At 41.4% G+C, this 25875-nt stretch overlaps 1 protein-coding gene across 4 annotated transcripts in view; it reads left to right on the forward strand.

The window, feature by feature from the left end:
- Nucleotides 1–25875, forward strand: part of LOC102299397 (vacuolar protein sorting-associated protein 13B) — a 306909-nt gene that overhangs the window by 164274 nt on the left and 116760 nt on the right. For 2 of the 4 annotated variants that reach the window (XM_014336114.2, XM_014336109.2), the window contains exons 27-32: nucleotides 484–598; nucleotides 4477–4618; nucleotides 5452–5724; nucleotides 6023–6179; nucleotides 6446–6557; nucleotides 25337–25540. In XM_014336114.2, coding sequence (XP_014191600.1) covers nucleotides 484–598; nucleotides 4477–4618; nucleotides 5452–5724; nucleotides 6023–6179; nucleotides 6446–6557; nucleotides 25337–25540 — 1003 coding nt within the window. Of the gene's footprint in view, nucleotides 1–483; nucleotides 599–3622; nucleotides 3690–4476; nucleotides 4619–5451; nucleotides 5725–6022; nucleotides 6180–6445; nucleotides 6558–25336; nucleotides 25541–25875 lie in introns of those variants that run through there. The other 2 variants (XM_042224168.1, XR_006054780.1) reach the window with 2 other exon arrangements.

Below are 25875 nucleotides of genomic sequence, written 5' to 3' on the forward strand. Positions count from 1 at the left end.
TCATTAAGACAGATTGAGGGTTCTGGGGCCAGTTGGATATCGTGTTAAACTGAGAAGATGCTTTGCCTTCTGAAATACAAACAGAGCACTGAAACACAGCCAGGCATACCAATACAAATGCTGCATGCGTTTGCACATTTTTCTGGGTGTGTGTGTGTGTTTGTGTGTGTGTATATCTGTGTGGCTTCAGTCTTGATCAGCAACACTGGTCTAGCTTCAAAAACACACTGAGCATCCACTGTGCAGGAACTGACCACAGCAGGATTATGGCCAAAGGCAAGACCTGGATAGGCTAATGAAATTCACTCGCGCAGATTAAACTTCCTCTCATGCAGTCCAAGTTCAGCTGTAATGCCTGTTTGTGAAGTGCTAGGCTGGCCACAGAATATTGCAAACTAAGAGTTGATACAAATTTGAGCTTCTTGGTAAATGTATGTCTTTATTATTATATTATATTCTCTTTTGTTTTTGTCTTTCTGCCAGAGATCTGCGTCATCAGTGAACTAGAAGACCTGAGTGCCTCTGTGGATGTCCAAGATGTCTATACAAAGATCAAATGTAAAGTTGGCAGCTTCAACATCGACCACTACATATGCAGGTACGAGGGGATGTACTGCATGTAAAGAGACAGAGCAAATTAAAGGAAAAGCCTGAACCCCCGGCACCTTACAGCAAGGATATCTGATGTTCTGTTCTGTTGTTGACATCTTACTAAGGAGCTTTGTTGATTTTTCCTTGGATAGGTCTGTATAGGTTTTTTCCCCCCACAAATTTTTAGCCTGCAAGCTTTTGTAGTAAATGTTGTAAGTAATTTATGTAGACTCAACTGCAGTAAAACCTGGGATCCCACATTTATCCACCAGGACACCATGCAGCCCCCTTACGCTTGTGCTTTTGCAATCCCACACACACTTTTACCACCAGTACTGCCACTTTGGTCTGTTCCCACTTCTGCTCATATAATTTTCTGGATTATCGCCTCAACGTCCTTGTCTTCCCAGACAGCTGTTGTGGTGTTGACCACAGACTAACAGACAGATGGACCGACTGACTAGATAGACGCGCTGAATGGATTCTGGGCCGGCCCAACTCTGACTCACAGAGCGGTAGTTCAGTCAGTCCGTCAGTCATTTTCTTTCTGTCTGCGGTGTCTGAATTGATTCACAGAAACATTAACACGTTGTTAGGGGAGGAAAACCACTGGGCGACGTTCCACTGCATCTTTATGGTAATCTCTCCCCATGTCAAGTTACAGTCACAATGGGCTAATTTAGCTCTGGGTTCTGAAATGATGAAAGAAAATACTGTAGCATAGAGCAGCTTGAAATGAAAGTACAGATTTTTTCCCATGCCCCACATACATGTGTCTCCCATTAATTGAAGAGGGACGTTATTTTCAGTGTCTAAATCCTTAGTTTTCTCTCTCCGTGCTACGATCTCATACCTCGGCGATAAACTCAGCAGTTCCAAAGGCATGTTTTGTACGTGCCTGAAGTCTTGTTCTGTTGGGAAGAGACCGCTTAGCAGGAGGCAATTCCCCCTGTCTCTGTCTGAGGAGATAATGAAACGGCGATCTGCTGCATGTTGCATCCAGCGGGCAGACTATTTTTGTGTGTATTTTGCAGTGTATGTTCATAAGTGTCGGTGTAGATACACCCCTGTAAGTGTCTTATGCTCTGATCGAGCCAGACAGCAAAAGAGAGATTGATCTTCATGGGCCCTGAGCCTGTACTGGACCCCATCATTAGCAATCAACGGTCTCACCATCGATATGATAATAGCTATCGATGCTGATTTGCCAGATTTTAAAATCATCTTATCTGGATCTTGGGCATGTCACTACAGGTCAAAGAGGGACTGAGTTGATTGCCTTGGCTGTGAACCTGACTGTCTAACAGGCGTCTCACAGACCTCCCTGTTTTGCTGTAGCTGGTTAATTTATATTCCGTCAGGCCACATGTGTTCTGTACAGTATTGAGTAACAGTTTAAGCCAGGACCAAGTCAGCGGTTAGACATTTTTAGAGAGTGAAGGTGCTTTGGGTCATTATATCTCGCGGTTCTGCTCTCCACAGGTGTGTGTCTAATTGCTTCTGAGGCAGCGCCAAGCCTAATCTTTTTACTAGACCTCTATGCCTTCCTAAGTAGATAATAAGTCAATTTTCTCATTTCTAGGTTATTTCAGTTTAATGTGAATTAAACAACATGGTCCCAACACACTTTCACTGAACAATGTTCTGGCAGGCAGAAGCACTTCATTATCCAAGCCAGGTTACAGTCATGGCTGTTTAGGACACAGTGGAGGACCTCTGGGCTGCGGGCCCAATCTAATCCCCGTCATCCACAAATACAAGAGAGCCCACATCCAGTGGAGTCCATATTAATCATTCTGAACAGATAATTGTTTGGTATTTCATCACCCAACCCAGGTTATTTGTGTGCAGTGGGTTAGATTAGATCAAGCTTGACAGAGAAAATGCCTCATCTGGCCTTAGCTATCTCACTGCTGGAAAATGAATGGAAAGTTAGATAGGGCAAGTAAATATGGGAGGTAAATATATAACTGAATTCGTGATTGTATCAAAATTGGAGTTAGACAGAAAAAGTGAGCAGGAGGGAAAGAAAATGACAGAAGTAGTCTGTAGGGAGGACAAATTAGGTGGGTGTTGCACCTCATCGGTACTGGGCTCACTTATTATAAAGCTGAGGAGGGAAACTGAAGTGAGATGAAGGCAAAAAGGCGGCAGAGTGGTAGACTCTGTAAGGCTATTTGCCATGTTGTCGGAAAGACGTACATTTAACTGTAGCACAGAGATGCTCCCGAGATACAGTGCACCCTTATTCACTCTGTTGAGCATCTCACGCAAATTGGAGCTGATGTCTTCCAGCTGTTCTACAAATAGGAGGCAGCGAAGGATGACTGGATGGAAGCACAGAGGGAGAAAAGAGAGACCAGGAGCCGTGGGGGGTCCGTGTGTCGATTAGTTACTCTCACAAGTGAGAGAGCAGATTACAAAGATATATTCGCACAAGTGTGCAAAGAAAGAACATGCACACTATGTAACAATGCAGGGAACACACAGAAACACACTCACCGCTGGGACCATTCCTCTCTCGCTGAACTCTCAGTATACTAATGGGGTGTAATGAAGTGAGAGGTGGGCAAGGTGAGTGAGAGGGTTACTAAAAGGAAAGATGCTGATGGTGTTGAACCATTTCCACTGTGCGAAGCATTTTGCCATAATGTATTGTGCACCATTTGATACTGTTTGTGTGTGTTTCACATTCTCCAGATTTGGGGTAGTTTTTTATGTTTGTTTGTTTTTTTTGTGGTACTGCAAATTGAGAATGGTAATTGTTGTGTTGTTATGTCTGCGTTCATGTTATTTGTGGTTTCTGCTTCTTATGTATGGCTATAGTAATAAATGAAAAGATCAAATATTCTTAGTATATAAAATTTATAGGGGTGTGTAACTCTAGTATCTCAAAGGTTGATAAAAATGTTAGCATCGGCCTGTGGTTCACTTTTGTATTTTGCCATTGATGAGACATTTTCAGGCCCTGGCACAGCAACACGAGTAATCGCAGGTACTGTTTTAAGATGGGCCTTGTGTCTCTCTCCAGGCCAGGGCAGGTCTGGCACTGTGGCACCTATGAAGGACTCATTCTGCAGTGCAAGGAGACATCTGTGGTGAGGCCTCTGCCTATCTCAGAACAGCTATGGCAGCCTTAGGTCTCTTTATACTGCGCCTCGCCATCTTATTGCTCCTAATCAAGGTCACTTATCTCTTCTCGTGCTGGAGAGACAGGAAACTAAAGGAAGATAAATGACAAAATATTGTGTTTGGCTATGATGAACACATTAATAACATCAAAACAGGTGGAAATATAATCACAGAATTAAATTTTGCTCATGGTGTAACACTCACCTGTCTCTCCAGTGATTCTGACTAGCTGAATAATCAAACCAATGAAAAATATTGAGAGCCTTTCTTCTCTGTGTCTGCTGGAGGAGACTAAAACATGGGCATTCCCTTTTCTTGTTGACAAATTTCATTCTGGTGATGGTCTTATACTGGCAAGCAAATGAAAATGTGTCAGTTGGCACAGATTTGACCATAACTATGCAGTTTAGTCAGTTGATAATGAATAGAAACTGAAATTATTAAACATTAAAGCAAAGAAAACTTTTGAATCTTCGTTTTTTTAAAGTGCTTTGGGTACCTTGTGTACTTTTCATTCAAAACACAACTTAAACAGTTGCTTCAACATCTTTATTGCTGGATAGTATAAGACCATGACAATGTAATACTTCAGTTGGTTCAAGCTGGAGCAGCTTCCTGTGGGTTTAATCAGTTTATTCTATATTTAATTATCTTCTTCTAGTTATAGCTTTTTTTCCTCATCTTTTCTGCCCTCTCTGTGTGACGACTTCTCCTCTGTTCTTTTCTGCATCTCCTTTCTCTCCTTCCCTCCAGTATGGAGGAGGGTGTTCGGAGCTCGGGCGGCTGTGGAGGAGTGGTCCTTTCTTGCACTGACAAGCTGAACAGACGCACTGTGTTGGTTCGACCCGTCAGCAAGCAAGAGTCTTTCAGCCACTTCTCTGGCTTTTTCTCTCCTGTAAGAATCCCGCTCTTCTTTTTTTTCCACCATCAACAGTGGCTTAATAGAGTTCTGTATGTTCCTCAGAGGTGTTTCAGAATCGAAGGCTTCTGATGTAAATCAATTTTAAATATGCTTTTAAACCAGCACAGTACAAAACTGTCATTCTATGAACAACAACAGATAAAAAAAATAGTTTAAGTAATTAAAATAAATACAAAAAGTCACACACAGCACTTTGTCTCTGAGGAATAGATCAGGTAGATAGTCTGAACATCACTATTTGGGTCTCTTTGTATTTATTTAGGTTTAATAGGAAGTCTCCTAAAATGATCAGTTAATGAATCCTTTTGTCAGCAGCTATTTAATCCACTGTTACTGGATGTTGTAGCACTTTACCTTGACGCCTATAATCAATCAGCTTGTCTTTTAATCATTAAACATTTAGAATGAAACTTCTTTTTTCAGAGGTACTCTGCATTTAATTGTTTTCACCCCATAATTGTTTTTCAAATAAGTAATAAAATGGAAGCTTTGCATGCTTTTTGAGCTATATCTGAAAAAGTGATGTCAGGTTTTTCAGAAATCGAAAGGGAAAGTGTAAATCTAATCCTCTGAACTAAGTAGATCATTGATTCCAACGTGATTCTCTTGAATTTTTTTTGGTAAAAAATATCTCAAATTAAAATGCGATCTGAGAAAAATGGCTCAAGAAGTTATTCATTTATTTTTATTCTGGTTTAACCTTTACCTACAAAATTAGTCAAAACAATAAACAATGAATTTTATTTGCGTGTGACTCCTGTGTGATATCGCTCATGTGTGATTTGTCCTGTCTTACCGCTGGCCAGACGGCAGCTAAAGTCCTGGAGGGCTCTCACCAGCAGCACGGCTTTCTGTCAATCACCTACACGCAAGCTATCACCAAAAATGTCCGTCATAAACTCACCACTCGGCCTGAGCGGCCAACCCGCAGCAGTGCTACCATTGCCAATCAGCAGGTGACCACTGATCCTCTGGCAGACAGCTCGCCGCTGTACCTGAGAGAAATCCTGCTGACAGCCCAGCCGTTTGATGTGGTTCTGTCCTGTCCCTTACTGGCCACTGTAGCAGGAGTGTTCCAGGTAGCAAAAAATGTCTGTCAGTTCTAATAACTGTGAAGTTTGTTAACGCTGGGCCCATATGGGAAATAAACAGCATAACAAATGTCTTTTCATTTAAGTAGCCTTTTGTAATATAGTTATAAAAAGTATTGGGCACAGGAATTGAAATCCTGATGATTTTTAATCGGTTTTAACATTAATAGATGAAATATATTGGAAAAAAATAAGCCAGGTCAAATAATTTGATGCAGTTTAAGAGGCCAGCTAACCTTGATCCTCTGAATACATCACCTGTACTTTTGGCTTCATAAATTTTCAGGCGAAGGTACCAAGACGCTACAGAGAGCGTGGGAAATCAGCAGGTCAGCCAATGAGAAGCCACACGTTGACCTCTCGATGTCTTCCTCTCATCTACATCAACACAAGTGTGATCAGGGTCTTCTGCCCTGGGACACAAGACAAACAGCTTGGGTCAGGTTAGAGAATTACATTATAGAGCCTCCACAACGGAATGCAAAGATACATGAGACAGAATAGTACAGTATATATAATGAGGTCTGATTAAAACCTTTATTACTGTAAAAATAATAACACTAATGAATTCTGCCAGTATCAATTATCATATGCTTTGACTTCATTTGTTTTTATAAATCAGCAATATATATTTTTCTGCATCAAACCATTTCTTCTCCTTTGTAAGTGGTTAATTTTGTGTTCTGTGTATTTGTATGCGTCCTGGTAGATTCCCACATGAAGAAGGAAGACACCTTGGTGTTGAAGCTAGGCTCCCTCAGTATGGCTCCTCAGGCTGATAACCCGCTGACCCGCACTGTGCTGCGAAAAGACATCTATCAGTAAGCCAATCTCTTGCCACCAAGTCTCCTTTATAATTTATGATCCATTTATCTTTTTTGAAATATTTATTTATTTCATTTTTTATTATTTTGTTAGTTAAGTGCTACACAATCACTCTAAAACAGCAGCTATGAGGATGTTTGTATCTAATTCTCCTTCTTTTTATAATTCAGTCAGTTTCTTGTCACTTGAATTTCTTCTCCCCTTCTTTTATTAGGCAAATATTTCCCACTTCCTTCCTGTCATTAAATTTAATCATTTAGATTACATTAACATGTAATACTTTTAAAGCACACATACGACTTCAGCATTAAACCTCCTGGAACTACATGCTTGGTAGCCATGTACATATATATGGGTGCTCACCTGTCTCTCAGGATGCTGGCTACCTTGGAGAGAGGGGGGGGATTGAGGATGTGGTGGGTAACAGCACCTCTAAGTGGTAAAGCTGTCCCTGAAATTAATTCAATGACATCTTGGCGGTCTGCCGTGCCTCCAGCTGAAACACAAGACTGTTGACACAAGCCCCTCGTGCCATGTGGATCAAAGCTGCAACGCAGGGAAAATCTGGACTTGGTAGGGAAAGAGCTCCGCACAAAGCACATTTCCCTGCTATAGGCAGCTAAAAGAATCTGGATTGTGTCATAGCTGCCTGAAAACCACAGCCCTGCAGCACGTATGTGTGTGAAAGAGAGAGGGAGAGCAGTTGTGCGAATGGGCAGATATGGAGCTGGCAAACACATGTAATGAGGGAGATAAAAGTGGTGCCTAATGCTTTGTGCAGCTGCGAGTGCGATGTGAGTTGATTTGAAATGAGGAAAAAGTTAGGCGGTTAACAAAAGGAGAAGAGAGGCCATTTTAGGCTTCATTGCCACTTTCGCTTGGTGTACGTGTCACAAGTAGGTTGATTGCAAAAAGCACAGAGTCTCAGAGGGACTAGCCCTAAAGATACCCAAAGCACAAATGTACAAAATCCTGCACTCTGTCCTACACTGTGCACATTTCACCCAAAGTTTCCAAACTGTCTCCCTCACAGTCTCACTTTTGTATTTGAGCTAATGGAGCAAGAACGATATCGATCACCAGCATAATGAGATTCACACAGTGTGCTGTGCTGAAATGTTTGTGTTTGTTTTGGTACAAGTTAGTACAGCTAATGGGATGTATCTGCTCAGTTTCCGTGGCAACTTTGCATAGATTTATTTTGTTGACATGTTGGCTATGTTGTTATCTTGTCAGATGATAAATGATGTCTTTGTGGGCATGGAAAATAATCTGGAGTTTTTCTCTGTTTTTCACCCGAAAAACCATTTAGACCAGCCATGCAATTTCAGCCCATACTGGCCAGTAATGTTTTACCTCTAGTAGTTAGAGGACTGGTGGCTCTGTGGCTGCGGTGCCCACATTTGCTCACAGACACCAGATTCCATCGCACGATGCTCCACCCTAACCCAGGCAGACATGGACTCACACACAGAGACATGGACATACTGTGCATGCTGTCAAAGGGGGGGCACATACAGTCACAGAGGCGATCACCTTCTGCATGACTTCCCACCCAGATGTGCAGGGTACACAAATATATAGGCATACTATGTGACAAACACTAGCAGCAGGGATGGTATGTTTGTATGCTGCAAACACACCCACATCCAGTTGTCTTCTAACTTCTGCAGACAGAAGCCAAGAGCCACCACTTCCCTCTCTTCAGCAAAACCCAGGAATTACATTGAGCCACTCTCTGTGTTCATTCTTCCATTCCTAACCAGGCATCATCTTCACCACCTTCACTGTTCACATCTGCCCTCCAATTTAGAATGATCACACTTATGAGTCACATGATTGATAACCCTGAGATCAAAGACTTGTTGACATAATATTGCGATTTATCTGTGCCGAATCCTACTGCGTGTGCTCCCCCAGGTTGCATAGAGAAAGTCATAGGGAGAGTCTATAATCATGCAAACCAAAGTGTGTTTACAATCTCTAACAAACTGTGGCTATAGGAAGAAATATGTCTGTGAGTCCCAGTAGCCATTTGCTGCAATTCTGTTTAAAGTCTACCACTAATCACATCTGTTGTCACAATTGAATGACTGATCTAAGTAGCTATGCTGTTATTGTCTACTGTACTTGAAATGATTGCCTCACAATGTCTAAAACCAAGATTTACTGTAATGCCACCCTAGGAGACGAGACGTGAGAAGAGAGAAGAGTGCGAGCTAAAATAGTGAAACTGTGTAAACATCTTGATGGAGCTTATCTTGATGTTTTACTTAAGCTCCAACACACTTCAGTGCCTTTCAGCTTCTCCGCATTCACAGCACGGTGTGCATTTAGCATTTACGCAGAGATGGAAAAACAAACGCGTTTGACTGGAATGCTGTTAAGCTAAGTTGATAGCCACCACCAGGCTGATTTGGCAGCAATTAACACCATTTAATTTGATCGTGTGATGTTTTTTTTTCCCCCCCCCGAAGGAGTCGACCCCCACCAGTTTGTAAACCAAGCTGGAGTTATGACGGGGCTGCAGGCTTCCCGTCTTTAGCCCTCTTCATCTTCAGCTACAAGGCCGCTGTCAATTTACACAGCTGTAATCATTTTCCTGTCTTGAAAAGGCCGTCTTTTTCCAAGTACGAGCACCAGCCCGGGGAATGTCCAGCACACTTTCAACCCTCCCTTTGTTGTGGTTTGTGCCTCTGTAAAATGTCATATCTTTCACTCCCTGCTCCCATTTTTCTCTCTTTCTGTCTTTCACTCCCCTTTTTCCACGGAGATATTTTTTAGAACTCAGGGAACATTGTCTTGAAAGGTTCTTCTATGCTGGGGAACAGCTTTGAAATACCAAGATAATTTGTCTTTTAACATAATATTAAATTAAAAAAACAAATTAAGTATATTCATATTTTAAATTATATACATTTTTGATAAAGCCATTAAACATGCATGGCACTCATTATCCTTTGTTGTAGATGAAAACAAAAGTGAAAAACATACATGATTATTTGGCAAATCTGAAAGGGCAACCAGACATCCCTGACTGAAAGAGGGCTAATCTTTAAAGTCTCACTATGGCTACACATGGCTTTCATTTGTGTTTTTACGACTCATTTTTTACTTTGAGAATATAGAAAGAGACAAAGAAGCTCTCCTCATTTATCAGTGACAGGAAAACGCTTAATATTTGCTCCTTATTGTTGTTAAATGAAACTTTTAAAATTTTGCACCGAAGCAATTTAAATATTATTTGCCTTCTCCATTTGTGTGTCTGCACATGTTTGGACATGTGTAAGCGTGTGTTTGAGACTTAAAATATCCTGCGTATTTCCCACCACCCCCACATCTCGAGGACACAGCTCTAGATTCCATCACATATTCATTTACCTCATGCTCTTTCCAAAGGAGAGTTATGAAGCATCCAGCTGCCACATTTTTTTTTGTTTGTTTGTTTTGATCTGTGCAGACGCTCGTGTTTCTACAGTAACGGCGGGGAAAGCTGTGCGTGAGCGGCGATACAGAATCTAGTCAGCATGATGTGGCTGTATCAATGGACACGATGTACTCCTGTCTCTTTTTCTTCCACACGGAGTTTCCAGAACATGACATTTCTTCATGCTACCGTCTTCTGCTGAATGTCTCTCTTTTCCCTTGTGTTTCTATGTGTATTTGTTATTTCCTTCCTGTCTTCCGTTTTCTCTCGGTTGCTTCGGTGTTGGTTAAAATGGTCCCACTCCCAGTCACTTGTGGTCAGTAACCCAGCTCCTTATTGCTGTTGAATGGCTGCCTGGTTAAAGCCACATATATGTCCTAATAAGTGGTTGTGATGGGGATCTCCCCTCCACAGATAAACACAGCCCAGTGAAGCCAGGATGTTGCCTGTTACTAATAAAATTCCCTGGCAGAACATTATATGCACCCATCTCCCACAGTAGCATCCTTTCCATGGATGGGAGTGTGTGAATAAAGTGATAAAGGAATACAAGTTGCCAAAGAGGGGGGAAAAAAGTTTTACAATTCCAAGATGTTTTGTGTATGTCCTATAATAAAGAGCGATTTCACTCACTTCTCTGGATATTTGTTCACTCAGTTGTAGAAGCAGAAGTAGCGATTCTGTTTCTCCTTGGAGGTGTAAAAACGTAGCAGAGTATACGACCGCTTATAGGCCTTCAGTACAACAGCTCTGTTCAAAGGTGCAAACCTGTCACAGCGTCAGCAGCCACCTCAGTAAATTCAGCGAGGTTCATATGCTGCTGGTGCTGCGCTAGCAGAAGGATTATTTTTATGTATTCTAATCTCGTCCTCACGTTGGGTTAAACATTGACCGATCTTCTCAGGTGTCTCCATGACAGCTGCAGCTCACCAACTTTCTTTTCTTTTCATAAAAAAGTAATTCTTTTTCGATGCTCTCAGCTGGTCTCCTTCTTTCTTGTCTTCCTCCTCATCTGTCTTTTGCTCATAAAACCCAACATTCCCAGTAAATGATTCATTAGATGCTTCAGCGCACACTTGCCTCATCACTCACTTTAGTCGGCTGCCAAGTGCCCCATTTCCCCGTTTGTTTACACCAGCGAAAAGTGCTCCAGCTTTGCTTCGCTGCCGCAGCGGAGAGGAGCTTCTCAGGCCACACACAGTGACACCCAGGACCTACTCTTATATACACTGAGTTCATTTAAAAACTCCCTGGCTGCTGCGCAGGTTTAATGATGAACTCAGTTCAGAAGCTACGATGGCAGTAATCGTAATATCTCGCCAGAATAAGAGGACTCTTTATCATGATTCTTTTAGACACCTCCATTGACCTACCTAAACAATCAGGTGCTTTCATAAGAGGCGACCTTTTATGCACCTAAATGCTGTTGCTGTTTAAGGAAGCTTAGGTGTAATTAGTCCCTGCTGTTAAAGTTTATCTCTACACAGAGCACGATTTTAGAATGTAAAAACGGTGTCTGGGGATTGCCCAGCCAGACGTGACCATGTGAATCAAAGTTCTCTTTGATCTATTTTCATCTTTAGTTTTAGGATTTAAAAATATACTGGATCATCTTTTTCTAGTATACACTCTTCACTCCTATTTTTTTTGAAAAATTTCAGTATGTCATTAACACAGAACTGTGGGCAAAAGCCAAACCAACTCACTAAATCTCTTTAATTGCACTGGTCTTTTTTTTTTGGCTAAGTAGCTGTTTTGATGTTTTAGTTAGTTCATGTGTGTATATTGATGTCATTGCTGCTTCTTTTATGACTGGTTTAAATACATGTTTTTATACCAATTCCTTTTGATACTCAGTGATTATCTGCATTCTGTTATAATGCATTAAATGCGGACGATCAATCATTATGGTGTACTTCAGTAATCAATAGTGGTCAGTCTAGGCTGTTATCGACGTAAAAGGGAAATGCCACTGATCCGTGTGAGCATGCTGAACCACAGCCAACCAACAGAAGATTCTTACAGCAGGCTGCAGGCAAACGTAGGTGAAGTGGCTGATGGTGTGAAACAACAGCACTGGTGTTCTGTTTGGGCCTTAAAGGCAGAGGAATGAGACAGTGTAATTGAAATTGTTAGACATGAGACTTTCTTGGTTAACGCTAAATCATGTAGCTCCATTTTGTTCTTTGATCTCTTTTCTGCACTCTTACTTCAGATATACATCTATTCGCTCTCTTTCTCTCTTCTCAAGAAAAAAAAAGATAAAATAAGCGGGGATTGGAGGGTCAGCCAGAATAAACATTTTTTTTGTCATTCCAGCAAATGAAACACCTGGTGCTGGTAAATGCAGAGGACATATTTCACATTGCCTTGACGTTTAGAATTAATGCAGCATCAAATTGTTTTAAAAATGGGGACAGACACTACCTAGAGTAAATCATACACCCCCCTTTTATTAAAGTTTGCCTCAGAATTTATGCTTTGAATCTGACAGGATAGCCTGCACAGAGTCGACAAATGAGACTTGGGAGTAGGATGAGGGTCTCACGCCGAAACAGTTCTCAGACAACATGTTGTAATGTGAACAGGAAGTTTAGATTCAGCCACTGAAGCTGCAGCTTTTTCTCGATTATTTCCCCCAATTTTCTTTTTTGCTTTTAGATAATTATTTCTCACTATTTGCTGTTGCAACTGGGGTCATGGAAGAAATTCTCTAACTCTCAGACGCTATCACAAACACATCAGATACACATAGTTGATGTGATGAAAAGGAAGAAAATTCTGTTTGCCTGTAAAACTGTAAATGAGATGGGAAGATTTGGTTTGTATTTGCAGAGCTGATGTTTTGAACGTAGAGCAGAGGACACTGGATTTGATTCTTGATCTGTGATTCAGAGTAGCTGACCACTGTGTTCAAGCATCAAACTATGATGGTGATCGTTGACTTAAGGGTTTAAACCACAGTGTCACAGCTGACGACCAGAAATCCTTTTTCTGTCCAACAATAGGCGATTGAACAGATTATTGCAAAGAAAAAGTAATGTAAATGCTTATTAAAGTACAGGATTTTTAACCTATATACCTCTTTCTGTCCCCGCAGATCTATTGTCTATGTCATTGATAAGCTTTTGACGACAGCATTGCACTTTGTTTAGCTGGCAGCGTCTTGCCTATGAGCAGGGAGCTGTATACAGCATCTTGTGTGCTGTGTTGTGGTGTCTGCTGACTTCTGTGTACAGCCTGTGGTTCATTCCATAAATATCTGTGGCCTCTGTGATGTTATTCTCAGGCCCTCCACTCTGTGAGAAGATTGTACCACAACACTTGTATTCGTCGGCCTGCAGTTAGAGGTTTAGGGAGATTAGGAGGGAGAAAACCCCAGCCTGGGCCCAGCTATACATTTTATGGCCATTTATGCATATGACTCCAATGTAGTGTGCAAAAAAGGGGAGAAGATAGAGAGAAGGGAGTATTAGGACTCACCACAAGGGAATCAAACAAGTAAACCGCAACTTATTTTCCTCCTCTTTTTTTGGCACAGTGAGATAGTGATGCTGGCCCGTTTGTCTTAGGAACAAACGGGCCAACACTTTGGCCGTAAAAAAGTTAGAAAAACCAATCAATTCAGTTGGCTGTTCCATCCAGTCAATTTGTTATAGAATTGTTCCAATGGGATACATTGTTATTATTTTGGGTAAAGTTGCCAAAACTGTCCCTTTAGTCTATAATCCATGTATTTGTTTCCTGAACTGCTTATGCATCTTTTTCAGATTAAGCTAATTTTAAACATGTTACTTTTTAAATCAAAGGGTTCAGCATTTACCAGAAACAAAATCTCAACTCTGTGAACAAGATATCTGAGGATAAGTAAGATGTGTTTCTGCAGGGTTCGAATTAAACAAAAAGAATATAATATAAACTCCTTAGAAAGAGTAAATGCTAAAAGTGTGCAGTGTATGTCACTGTACTTCCCCAAACACCCAAAATGAGCTCATTAAACCCTTCCATTTTATTTTTCATTTTAAAGCTGAAATAGCCATACAGATACAGCGCGGATCATTTTTTCCTCTCATCTGTCTGCATCTTTGTGTTGGAAGCAACATGGATTTCTGCATGCTTTGTTCAGTGGCACTGAAGGTGACAGACCTTAATGCAGAGCTTCCCGGAAACTGTTCATGTGTTTTGGCATATTGCTGTCAGTCAGCTCGGGATGCATGCTGACAGAGGCAAGAGGGATCATGCCTCAGCTGTCCTTCACTCATAAAGGGCCTGATCCAGGGGTTGACCGCATGACCACAGGGATCCATCCTCAGTGATTGTGTGTGTGTGTGCGCGAATGGCTCATCCTGAAGCAGGATATTAGGGTTCTAAGAATACACCCTGCCTCGGAAGCTCTGTGCTCAACTGCAGCGTGCGATATACACATTCTAGCTCTGGTGTGTGTGTGTGTGCCTGAAAATGTGCATTTGCAGTCAAACCCCAGCCTTGTGCATAATTGTGTTTTAGTTCCTTTTCTGCCTGCTCATGACATGTTGATGTTCTAGCATCCTGCGTGGTTGGTTTGAAGCTGTCATTTTAATGACAATGAGACTCAGACTGGCCAGTCACACAGCAGTAGCAGGGGCCAGGTGGACTATCAGGGGAATAGAAATACAGTATTGACAGTCAGTGTGTCTCTACTTTGTCTAGTTTCTTTTTCCTCCATAAAATTAACACAGAAATAGCTGAACTTGAGCCATGTGTCGAGATACACAATGAGGTTTCACAAAGTGCATTTGGAGGACGAGTTATAGCCCCTTTTTTTCTTATAGCAGTGAAGCTACATGTAGCTGTAGTGTTGTTACAATTATCAGTAGTTTACTTCCATAATAGAATAGTTTCTGAAATCCACTTTTATAATTGTGGTGCTCATTAGGTTTACAACATAATGTGGCCACCAGATTGTAAACATTTACACACATTTGCTTTTTTCTAATGATTCACCCATGTATATCTGCACACGTGTATGTGTGTGGTCAGTAGTCTCCCGCCAAAGTTATCAGTGGGCTACATAGTCGAACATCACACCAGAGCAGAACTAACTGAAGTACAACAGAGGGGAAAAAAAGAAGTCGACCTCGAGAAAGAAGGAATGTGCAGATGCTTTCAAATGTCCATGTGTGAAGCCACAAGCTCTGCTGCGGCTCTGGGAAGCCAGTAAGAAACCAGTGGCATAATTGCCTAATGCTTGTGTAACAAGAGGCACATTACAACCCCAGGAGGCCCAGCTAGACTTGAAAGAACAAGAAGCTGGCACTAAAGTGGGCTTAGATTTGTCTTCCTCCTCCCAGTCTTTACCAGTTTTTAAAGTCCTTACTGCTTGGAATAGTTTATTTTAATGTATATAATGTAAACTAATGTGTTTAATTACTCCCCCTACAACTCTATTTTCACTTTGATTTTAGAAGGAGAACATTTCTTTTTAAATAAACAAATTCAGTGTTTTATGTGGTCCTGAGTTATGTTCATGTGTGCATGTGTGTATATATCTATATCTCTCTCTATATATAGATATAGATATATTCCCAGCATATGAACACAGGTCTTTAGCTTAACGATCTGTTTCACTTAGAGAGGCCATTGAGTTATTATGAATGTTTACATACATCAGTTGTGTTCTGCATGAATCAGATATCAGACACAGTAGATTAGATTCCCGAGGCTGCCGTGGACACTTTGCTGTGCGTATTTGGTTGAACTCACCCCAGAATTTATTCATGGGATCAAAATGGGCCAGTTTTACAGCTAGTTGCGTTGTGTGTGAGAACGTCAGTCATGTTACTTTAGCTGCAGGTTTGAAGGAAATGTGAAGCCATCATATAGACAACTTTGGTGTGTGGTCCCCTGTCTTCCCTCTATAACTTACCACACACCCGTATACACACACACCCATGCACAACAGCCCTCCAATCAGCACCCCACCCATGTCAATTTATCATCGCACTGCTCTTGTTACACACATGTTACCGGGGCAAAAATTATTAACTGAAGCAAATATGCTTTGCTCCATATTTTTATGCTGAAATGAAATGTCCAACTGTTGGCAAAGCCTCCCCTTCATTCCTCTGTAATGAAGATGAGCCAGTGTTTAAAGCAATCTTGTCCTCCCTTGATTTGTATTCCATCTCCTCTTCTTAAATCTAAGCAGTGATTTTAAGAGTGTTTTTTTGTTTGTTTTTGGGGGTTTTTCAGGTCTCGCATTATCTGCAGTCAGTAATGGGCTGGTATTGTTAGTTTTTAAAAGCTGCAAAATAGTTTTTAAGCAGAAGAAGGTTTTTTTTGAAGGATGATATCAGCTGGAGATATTCAGCTATACATATGTATCTGTATCTACACAGTCACACACATATTTGAAACACAAAAACATCCAATACACAAATTTGCCAAGTCATCTCAAATAGCATTTATTGAAGCTTTTCCTTCTTCTCCTTAGTCTCTCCTTTTCCTCTGCACTGTTCTTGCTGCAGCATTCCATATATCCTCCCCCTTCCCCATTATTTCTTCCCATGTGCTTCTCTCTTCTCTAATCTCCCACTTCTCTGCAGGATGTTGTTGAACATTTTCTACATTTGCCCTCGTCTGTTCCTCACTTTCCACTTTACTTCTTGTTGCGCCCTCTCGTCTGTCTCTTTCTGGTCAGCTCACAGGATGCTTTAGAGCATTTCCTGCCACCAGGGCGACAGGAAAGGGGCACAGTGAACCTCTGTTTGATGTGCCATCTCCTTTAATTCTTTACACCTGGACTTCTTTTCTGCACAGATTTTCTGCTCAACAGAAGCACTACTTGTTCCACTCCTTCCTTCCTTCCTTCCTTCCTAAACCATCCCTCACTCCATTTTTTCATTCTCTCCCCGCAGCCTCTGACTGCACAGCATGCTATTTGTCCAATATGTTTTTCAGATATCCATGGAGTCACAGGGGGCTGTTGTGTTAGCATCAGATCTTTTTCATCTCTCAATTCCCCGTTTTTTTTTTGTTTGTTGTTTTTTTTAAAAAAAGCAGCCCTGTCCAGTTACTAGCTTGACTCAGACACTGCTTAAGATCTACTTTGCATGTTTTTGATTGTAATCTCCCCCTCTCTGCTACTTTTTTTATTATTACTATGTGTTTCTTTTCCCGTTGTTTTTTTCCCCCCTATTCAACGTTCTCTGTGCCTGCAGCTGTTTAGGATGTCGGCATGGCGGTCAGAAGCTTTGGCATTGTGTTGTTTGAATGCCATATTTTCACAGCACTGCCTGTTTAGAGTTGTGGTTTGTCAGGAGCCTGGCCTGCAGGGGCCACTTCCTTCTCACTGTTCTGGAGTCACTGTACCAAAACACTGACTGGCAAGAGAGGAGAGGGGAGAGTGAAGGAGGCTATTAAAAGACAAAAAAGTGACTTTGTTGGGAACTGTGTAAAGAAAACATGTGAAACATGTTTTCAAACAAGAAGAACTGAAAGACTGAACAGAGATGAGATGTTGCAGGTTTTTCTATTCATTCTGTGCTTGTATGAGTTAAATATTTCTACTCAGTCTGTGTATCACACAACAGTTTCATCTTTCTTTCCCATCCTTTTGGGTTTTTTTCCCCATTTTGTGTTTCTCACGTCGTGCGTGTTCTTCGTCCTGGAACAAGGTCTTTGCCACCAAACAGACAGAAACGACTCATCTCGTGCTGATTCTTAGAGAACACTGTCACTGCACATGTACAGTATGGTGGGTCCAGATGCGAATGATTGAACACAGCCTTTATTATAGTTCTGTGGAACGCTATTTCAGCACTCTGTTAGTTGATACAGGGGATCCCAGCAATACTTAACCTAGTAACACCTTGACTTTCCCTACACTGACAACTCAAAATGACTCAAAAAGTCCAGGAGTACTCTCCCCTTGTGTGATTCCCTCAGTTAGCGAGGGAACAGGGGAAATCTCCCATATAGAAATGTCACTTTGTGTAAATACTCTTGGAGGTCTGGATGAATTTGAGATCCGCTTCAGAATTATAAACATTGGCTCCACAGTCATTCGCAGAGGAGGAAGAATTAGCTGATGTAGGAAGCATGTGTGCCCCAGATTATTGTAATTATTTTATGCTGTTTTTCCTTGCTGACATAAAAGTATTTGGATACTATCTCACGAGAAAGCAGTTGCAGTGTTGCAGTCCTGGGCAGCACCAGAGGCTTTTAAGCTGCTCTCGTATTCTCAAAGTCCGAGCCGTCTCTCCTTTAAGCTTGCGATTTAGACATACGTTTTTAATTCCTTTATGTGTGGCGCTTCCAGCAGCAAGTTGTTGTATTTTGTTTCATTCTGCCTTTTGTTTGCTGGAAAGAAATTTGAATTAGAACAAAATGTTGTTTAAGGTCGAGGCAAACGTCAGTGAGAAGGACCTACTGTTTTAGTTATCCAATTACATGTTTGTTCAGCCTGTCTGCTTAACCTGTAGCATACGTTAACCTAATCAAATATGGCCATCATTTCCCTGACTTTGTTTAGGAAAGTTTTTGCTCTTTGTCTGAAGAAGGATAGGGCCTTGATATGTAATCTGGCTGCTTTAAACATTTGTCAGAATTCAATAATTGCTGTAAACACAGTGTAATCAACTTCAAAGGCTCTGCCAGAGAGACTCGTTTTCACAGATAAAAATGAGCATCTTCAAAAATACACACAACACAACTGTTTCTGTACTAATGTGAACCAGCTTGGCAATACTGAACCACTTAATCAATATCAAGTGGAAAAAAACAGTAGTGGTTCATGCAGTTGGATCCATAAAATGAGCTTAATTTTACAGCTCCATAAAACACTCTTTTTGCCGGAGCACGACTTCTTTATGTGCAGGAGTAAACTTCGATTTTGGATGCTTATCGTGTGCCTATGTGTCTGAACGCTGTGCTGTGTAACATTCGTACAGTTTTGTGAGAGACTCCTTGGTTTTCTGTTTCTTGTCTGTGTTGATGGTGTGTGCAGTGGCTGTATGCATACTGAGTATTTCTACTAAGTATGCATCACTGCTTCACCTATTTTACTTACAACTGCACTGGCTTGGGTCCCGAGTCATTCTAAATCCTTTATATATCAAAGGGGTTTCAGACACTTCAGGCTTTGTCAGTCAGACCTACTGAACACAGGGGTTGCCAGAGACCTGTAGCAAGCTTTGGATCAGGAATCTTCCTCCTTCCAAGTTTTCCAATAATTGGTGTAAAAGTAACACCGAGGTGTGGGCCTGTTTTTCTTTAACTTGATGAAGATGATTGCACGTAAGGGTAAGCCAGATTCTTAACCACCCCTGCCATGTTCTCTGCTGCATCCAGTTATGAATAATCTATTCCGTGCATGTGTTTAGCGATTAATTAGAGATAAGGGCTCTCAAATTAAAATGGTGGTGGGATTACGTCACTTTGAAAATTGCTTGGTGGGGACACAAATCTGGTTTCAATCTGAGGTCTGAGGAAGTAAGCATTCCCTTCACACCTCGGCATCAGGGACCCACTGCTGAAACTCAGCCTGACATGTTTTATAAAAGCAGTATTATGTCCATTTTCAGAGCAGAGAGGAAGCATATCAAATCTGTTACTGCTAAGAGAGGAAGTGATTTCACAAGCACTGGCCCATTCAGATTTGTGGGAGAAATCGTAGGGTTGTCCCTTTGTGACACGTAGACTCTCAAACACACACAAATGCAATTATTACCAGCGTCAGCTTCGAGCGTGTATTGCTGGAAAGGATCTGAGATGGACTAATATGCACACAGGTCTGCAGGTTCAGTTGTTGAGGATCCAAGGACCCTTTTCAACTAGATCCTTTGCAGATGTACCTGCTGTAGGAAGCAATCCAATAAGAAGTCATTGCCCTTAAAAAGTCACTGAATTACTGTCCCTGTTACCCAGGAATGCTCCGTGCTTGGAGCTAGCAGCAGAAGCGACAGAGGAGCAGAGTTAAAGCTAAACAGACCAGGCAAGCTATGTGTCTGTTTGCGTGTGTGCATGTGTGCATGCGTCCATGCATGCGTGCGTGCAGCCATAACTAAGGCGAAGCAGAACAGGAGCAGTGGGGTTGAGGACGACATCTGTGCATTTCAATAAATGGCCCTTGCAGTGCTATTAGCCAGGACAAACTGCAGAGTACTTTAGACTGAAAGTTTGGAGGTGCATCAAAGTTCTGACTGATGTGTAGCCAAGGATATGCAATAAGTACGTCTTTAAAAAGGCTTTTGATATAATGTGTTAATAAATGAGTCAGTATCCACCATGTGACTGTAGAAAACGTATTGAGCTGTATAGTAAATCTTAGAATATAACAAAAGATTAGCAGTTTCATTTGTGCAGTCACTGAATGTGTGTGTGAATTCCATGAAATGCACATCTGCTGAAGCCAAAAGAAATATCTGTTCAGTCTTAAGGCATGGCTTGTTTTTTGTTTTGTTTTTTCTGCAACATGGAGATCTGATGCAAGAATCCGATTATGAATTACGAGCATGATGAGCCTATAAATTACACCGGCCAGACTGTCATGTTTAACATGCCATCGTGGAGAGCACATGTTATCCAGTGACTTTTACGCCTAACGCAGACTGTTTATAACATTATAACTTCTCTGACATGTAAACTGCATGGGAGATAAATGACTTCTGTAATTATGATATGTTGAAATCAAAGTGCAAACACTGACTTTTAGTATACACCATGTCATTGTAAACAGAGGCCCGTCTTCAGTAGTGCTTTCTCTTAACGTCTTACCATCGCGTACCGCTGTCATGAGGGTGGTTTGAGCTCGAACTAAGCCCAGCTTGTATTGTATATAGAAGTAATAGTTTCCTCCTAAGATCTTGTGTAAATATGATATAATTGGTCGAGTATGAGTGTCTTTAAAGTGCAATCAACGTAATGAATAACATGCTTCTGTTGGGAGTAGCAGGGGAGATGAGTAATGCTGCTGGGCTAAAATAAAAAAGAATAGATTGAGTTTTTGTCATGGAAGTTTGTCAGTACATCAAAGCCAATACACAATTCAGGAAAGCAGCAATTTCTGTTTATTGTGTACTGTGCCAGTGAGAAAAAAATCAATCAACTAAAGATTGGATTTGTTGTACTTGGCTAAAAAGTAAGTATTTTGTTATTGCCAACTGTGACAAATTAGGTGCATTGTTTTGGTTTTGTTGTCTTGGATATTTTGTTTCTCGCGACTGTGTTTGACTCCTTTTGAAAAAGCTCCAGTCATCAAAAATCATTTTAGTAGCAGTGTCATTAAAGTCCTTCGGTGACTGCGTCTTAGATTCTGCTGACTTGCTTTATTCCACAACATCATTTTCCCCTCGTGCTCTGAGAGCTACTCGGCATTCTTGTTCGGAGCCTTAATTACTATAATTGGTAGATGCAAATTAAGAGCAATTGGACTTGACTGGGGTCATAAATCCACACCTCAGAAGTTGCCGAATTTCTGGCAATTCAGAGCAGACCACCGTAGGCAGGGGTGCTTAACTTACTAAGTAATTGCTGGTTTCATGAATCATAATGCTTATGAATTCCCCCTCGGCACACACACAAGCCCAGTGGGACTCCGCTTAAAGCCGATGGGAGTCGTGGCAAGCTGATTGTGGAGCTCGGCAGCTCTCCACGACAGAAATACCACGGAGGAGCTGCTGGGTGCTAATGGTGTTTGACCGATAACATTTGGAGGCAGGGAGAGAGATGATCAAAACCTCAAATGAACACTTGCCTTTTTTTTTAATAATTCATGGATGAGTGATAGTATTCGTGCTGGTGTCAGAAAAACAGTTTGCCTCTTGGATGTTACTTTAGCGTTTGGAAGAGTGGTTAAGCCCAAGTGAAAAAACACACCGAAGCATGCAGTGTTTCTATTTCATGTGTAGCATGTGTTCCTTCACTTTAAATATACTGCTCAAAACCTAGTACTTGGAAAACTTGTGAACATCTGTTTACAAGCCTAATTTAGCTTGACTTTGCCGAATTAAGCTTGAGATCTCAATGAAATTTCTACTCAGTATGTATGTTTTATCAGGAGAGCAGAAGCAGGGCCCCATCTCTCTCAGCACACACACCCATATTCCTATTTACATATAAACCTGCCTCTGTTGAGCATGGAAGTAGACATGTATTGCATGTGATTGTTGGGGAAATGGAGTGAAACACAGGTCTGGGGTTGAGGGTTCAGATTGCGGGTTTCAGAGTGACGAGATCCAGAAGCCAGTGACGCTTGGTATTACCCCGGTGCTTCCTGGCCCTCTGGCCCTGGGCCAGGGATGGGAATTGGGAATCTGTAGCTAGGGGTTGAGAGAGGAAGGTGAGAGACCGTTCAAAGCCATGGGCCACGATGCACCCTGCCCCAAAGGATCCTGGGCAAGCGGCTTCAGCGCAGCCCACAGCTCCCACATTCCTAGCATTGGGCCATGAGCCTGAACCAGATCCCACTGTGGTTTGTTTTACAACCTTGAACCACAGCTGGCCTTCAAGCCCTCACTATGGTAATTCTACTTTTGCTCTTTTTCAGCAATCTTTTTACTTATTCACCCCTTTGCCTAGCTTAACGATTCTTCATCCCTATAGCACTATATTTATGTATTTTACTTTTTTTCTTACAACCCACTTTCTCGTCTCGTGCAAGCTTACATCAAAGTCACTCGTAGTTTATCAGTATATACGTTACATAACGTGCATAATAACCGTTTTTATATATTTGCCCGTAAAATTATTTCATGAATCCCATTGCCAAATCTGCTTCACGTTAAGCACTCTGTCCTCCCACACGTCCACTTAACACAAATCATGACCGATGTTCCGCCCAGCACATGCATAGACCCAAAGAATGCTAAACAGAGGAACAGAAAATGCACTTAATCGCCCATTTTTATTAATTTATCCGAGTATCTCCTGTAAAAGGCATTTGGAACATCGTTTTCTTCTTCTTCTCAGTGATGAAGTATCAGTGAACATCTTATTCCAAGTCCTGCATTTTGGATACTAAACACTGCCATGGCTTTGCTATTTTGTCTGCTGTTTCCCACTGAAGGGCTTGCATTGGGTGGAGGGTTTGATTTTGGGCCATAATAAAGTTGGACCGGGGCCTTCATATTTCAGCTCTGATGCAAAATCGGCCCAGTGGCTTTTTGGACTCAAATTGGGTTTAAATAGTGTCAGAAGAGGGAGAGATGTTTTTTAAAATAATAGCCATGAACGCTGTGAAACAGAACATGCTTATTGCAGAGCTTTTGATCCATTTTTATAAATAGCAGAATTTTGTCGTAAAAAATAATGTTTCTGTGGTCTTTTCCTGCAATTAAAATAAGGTTGGCCGAGGAACAAGGGCAAAACTAAGTACTTGTGCTTGAGAAAAATGCCCCTCCCCTCCATGCCTTCCTCCCTCTCTCTTCCCTGCCCTCCTCATCTGTGAAAGCATGTCATTTATGACTTGTTATTTTCATTTTCCTCTAGATTTTCTGTGTGGTAGTGGCAAGCAGATGTCTGATAATGGGATGTGAGACAGAGCAGAAGGGTGTGTTCCACCTGCCTCTCTCTGCACGCTTTCAGTCGGTCCGTTATACTGTGGGCAGAGTGAATGTCATGCTTTCCCAAAGCATTCCCCGACTCCTCTTGGCCAAGCAGTGTGGTCTTCACATTACCAATCAAATATGTCAAACCACCAGTGTTTTCCCCCCACATGTACAACAAGAAAATCTGGCTTCAATTATTATTGCACCCCAAGGGGAACTTCCAAAATTCCTCCCCTCCTCATTTGTCAGAAATGAAGCTCTCTCGTTTCCTGCGATTTGCTGAAATATGTCTTTTGATATTAAATCACACCGGTTTCCACTGGCTGCATGACCAAGACAAATGTTTATCATATTTATTTATGTCACTGAAGATGACCCTGCAGCTCGGCGATGTAGAGGCTTGGCTGCAGACGCTCATGTTATGTTGATTATGAGTAAGAGTCTCCTAAATAAGCTAACGTTAGGAGATAATTTGGAAAGCATATGAGGTAACTGTGGTTTTCTTTAATGTGAAAAATACAGTTTAGGCACGGGGAGGGTGATGGAGGTACTGTTACAAAAGCCCTAATGAATCTAGACTGACACATCCCACCCAAATGTTACAGAGCCCTTGGTTTGATTTATATTATACTTTGTTGATAAATGTGGTTCCAAATGTTGATTAAGGATCTGTTTCACTTGTTTGTATGTCAACAAATCCAAGTAAATCCAGTTATACACCTCTGATCTCCCATTGCCATTGTTTTTGTACTTGGTGCTTATTGTCATAACATCACGCTCTGGTAGAGACCTTTCCAGAGCCGCTAAGCAGGGGAAACGCTATATGAAAATTGCCATTGACGTTGCCGAAACAAATAAAACTACTCATGCTGCTGCTACATCTGTAGCCATTTTAAGCTCTTATTTATACCATTTAAGCTCTCATTTGAATTCACCAGCACAAATAAACATATCATAATGAACCAAAAGCCCTGATGTCATATACAGATGTTGAATTTTGATTATTCCTTTTGCCTCATGAATTCGTCAGGATCTTGTCTCTCAAAGGCAAAATAGATGACATCACTTTTTCTTGGCGCTGACGGGACAGTCTTTGCTCACTTGACTGTAGCAGTTTGACTACAAACACAGCGCTGCCCACTCCTGACATATCTCTACATCTCCTCTACCACATTACAGTTGGTGTACACTGTACAAGCCTGTGTTTCTGGAGACGGAAACAGCAGGCCAAAGGCAGTAAGAGCCACTCTCCAGACTACCGTGCTGTCCAGCCAGGGTTTAAACAATGTTTACTGCCAGCGATAAGCTGGCAAAAATCAAAACTTTATAAAAGGCAAATGATTTCACCTGAGGCCTGCAGAGGGTTTTTTTTATCTGAGGTCTGGCTGCACAATTCCTTGGGCTTACATTTAGTCATAAATCATCCCGTAAGAAAAATGTGCTACTAAACCACTGAAAAAGCAGAAAGAAGCAGTCAGTAGTGGTTAGGGCCTAGAGCCAGAACATCTTTACTGGTTCACTACAACAGACTACCTGGTGTACCCCTAGGCTCACGTACTTTATCATAACCAAGCATATAAAGTACAGCCTGACACAACCAAACCTCTATAATAATAACTAAAGTCATATTTTTTGCATTTAGTCTATTTGGCATCGGCACCTGCTTGTTGAATCTAATGCAAAGTATATTGCACAAGTGAAATTAAACTTAATTGCATTTAATGTGTCTTACTCTTTCCTTCTTACATGATGACTTACTGAACATCCAAACCTCAAAGTAGCCCTAATATAAAAACTGACTCAAACTTTTTTTTCCATTCAGTCGTGCATTGAACCTTGGCATCCTTCGTGACCCGGGCTCAGAGGTGGAGGATCGTCAATACCAGATCGATCTTCAGTCTATCAACATTGGGACTGCTCAGTGGGAACAGCTTAAACCAGAAAAGGAGGGAATCAAAGGAACTACATCAGCAGAGAGTGAGAGGAGCTCCCAGAACCCTGCGCTGGAGTGGAACATGGCTAGCAGGTCAGGAGCCACTTGGATGTTTCATGAGTTGCTGTGGCGAATTTAATTCTGTCTTGTATGTGTATCACAGGTAGATGTCTCTGTACCAATTACTTTTTTTAATTGACTGATCACACTTCTCACATTTTTGATCCAGAGGTGATCACTCCTATATCCCTTTGTAATCCCACTAGGAGGAAATTAATCTATGTTTTATTGATAGTATAAAACTATCAATAAGTAGTTACCCATCAAGGGCTTGACCTCTACTGCATGAACAACCATGATGACAAAATTATAGATGGTTGGTAAACATGGGACGAATATATATGCATAGGTCAAGTCTGATGAAGTTG

The sequence above is a fragment of the Haplochromis burtoni genome, unplaced genomic scaffold, assembly GCF_018398535.1.
Source record: "Haplochromis burtoni strain Fernald_Lab_line unplaced genomic scaffold, NCSU_Asbu1 Contig_130, whole genome shotgun sequence".
NCBI classification, from domain to species: domain Eukaryota; kingdom Metazoa; phylum Chordata; class Actinopteri; order Cichliformes; family Cichlidae; genus Haplochromis; species Haplochromis burtoni.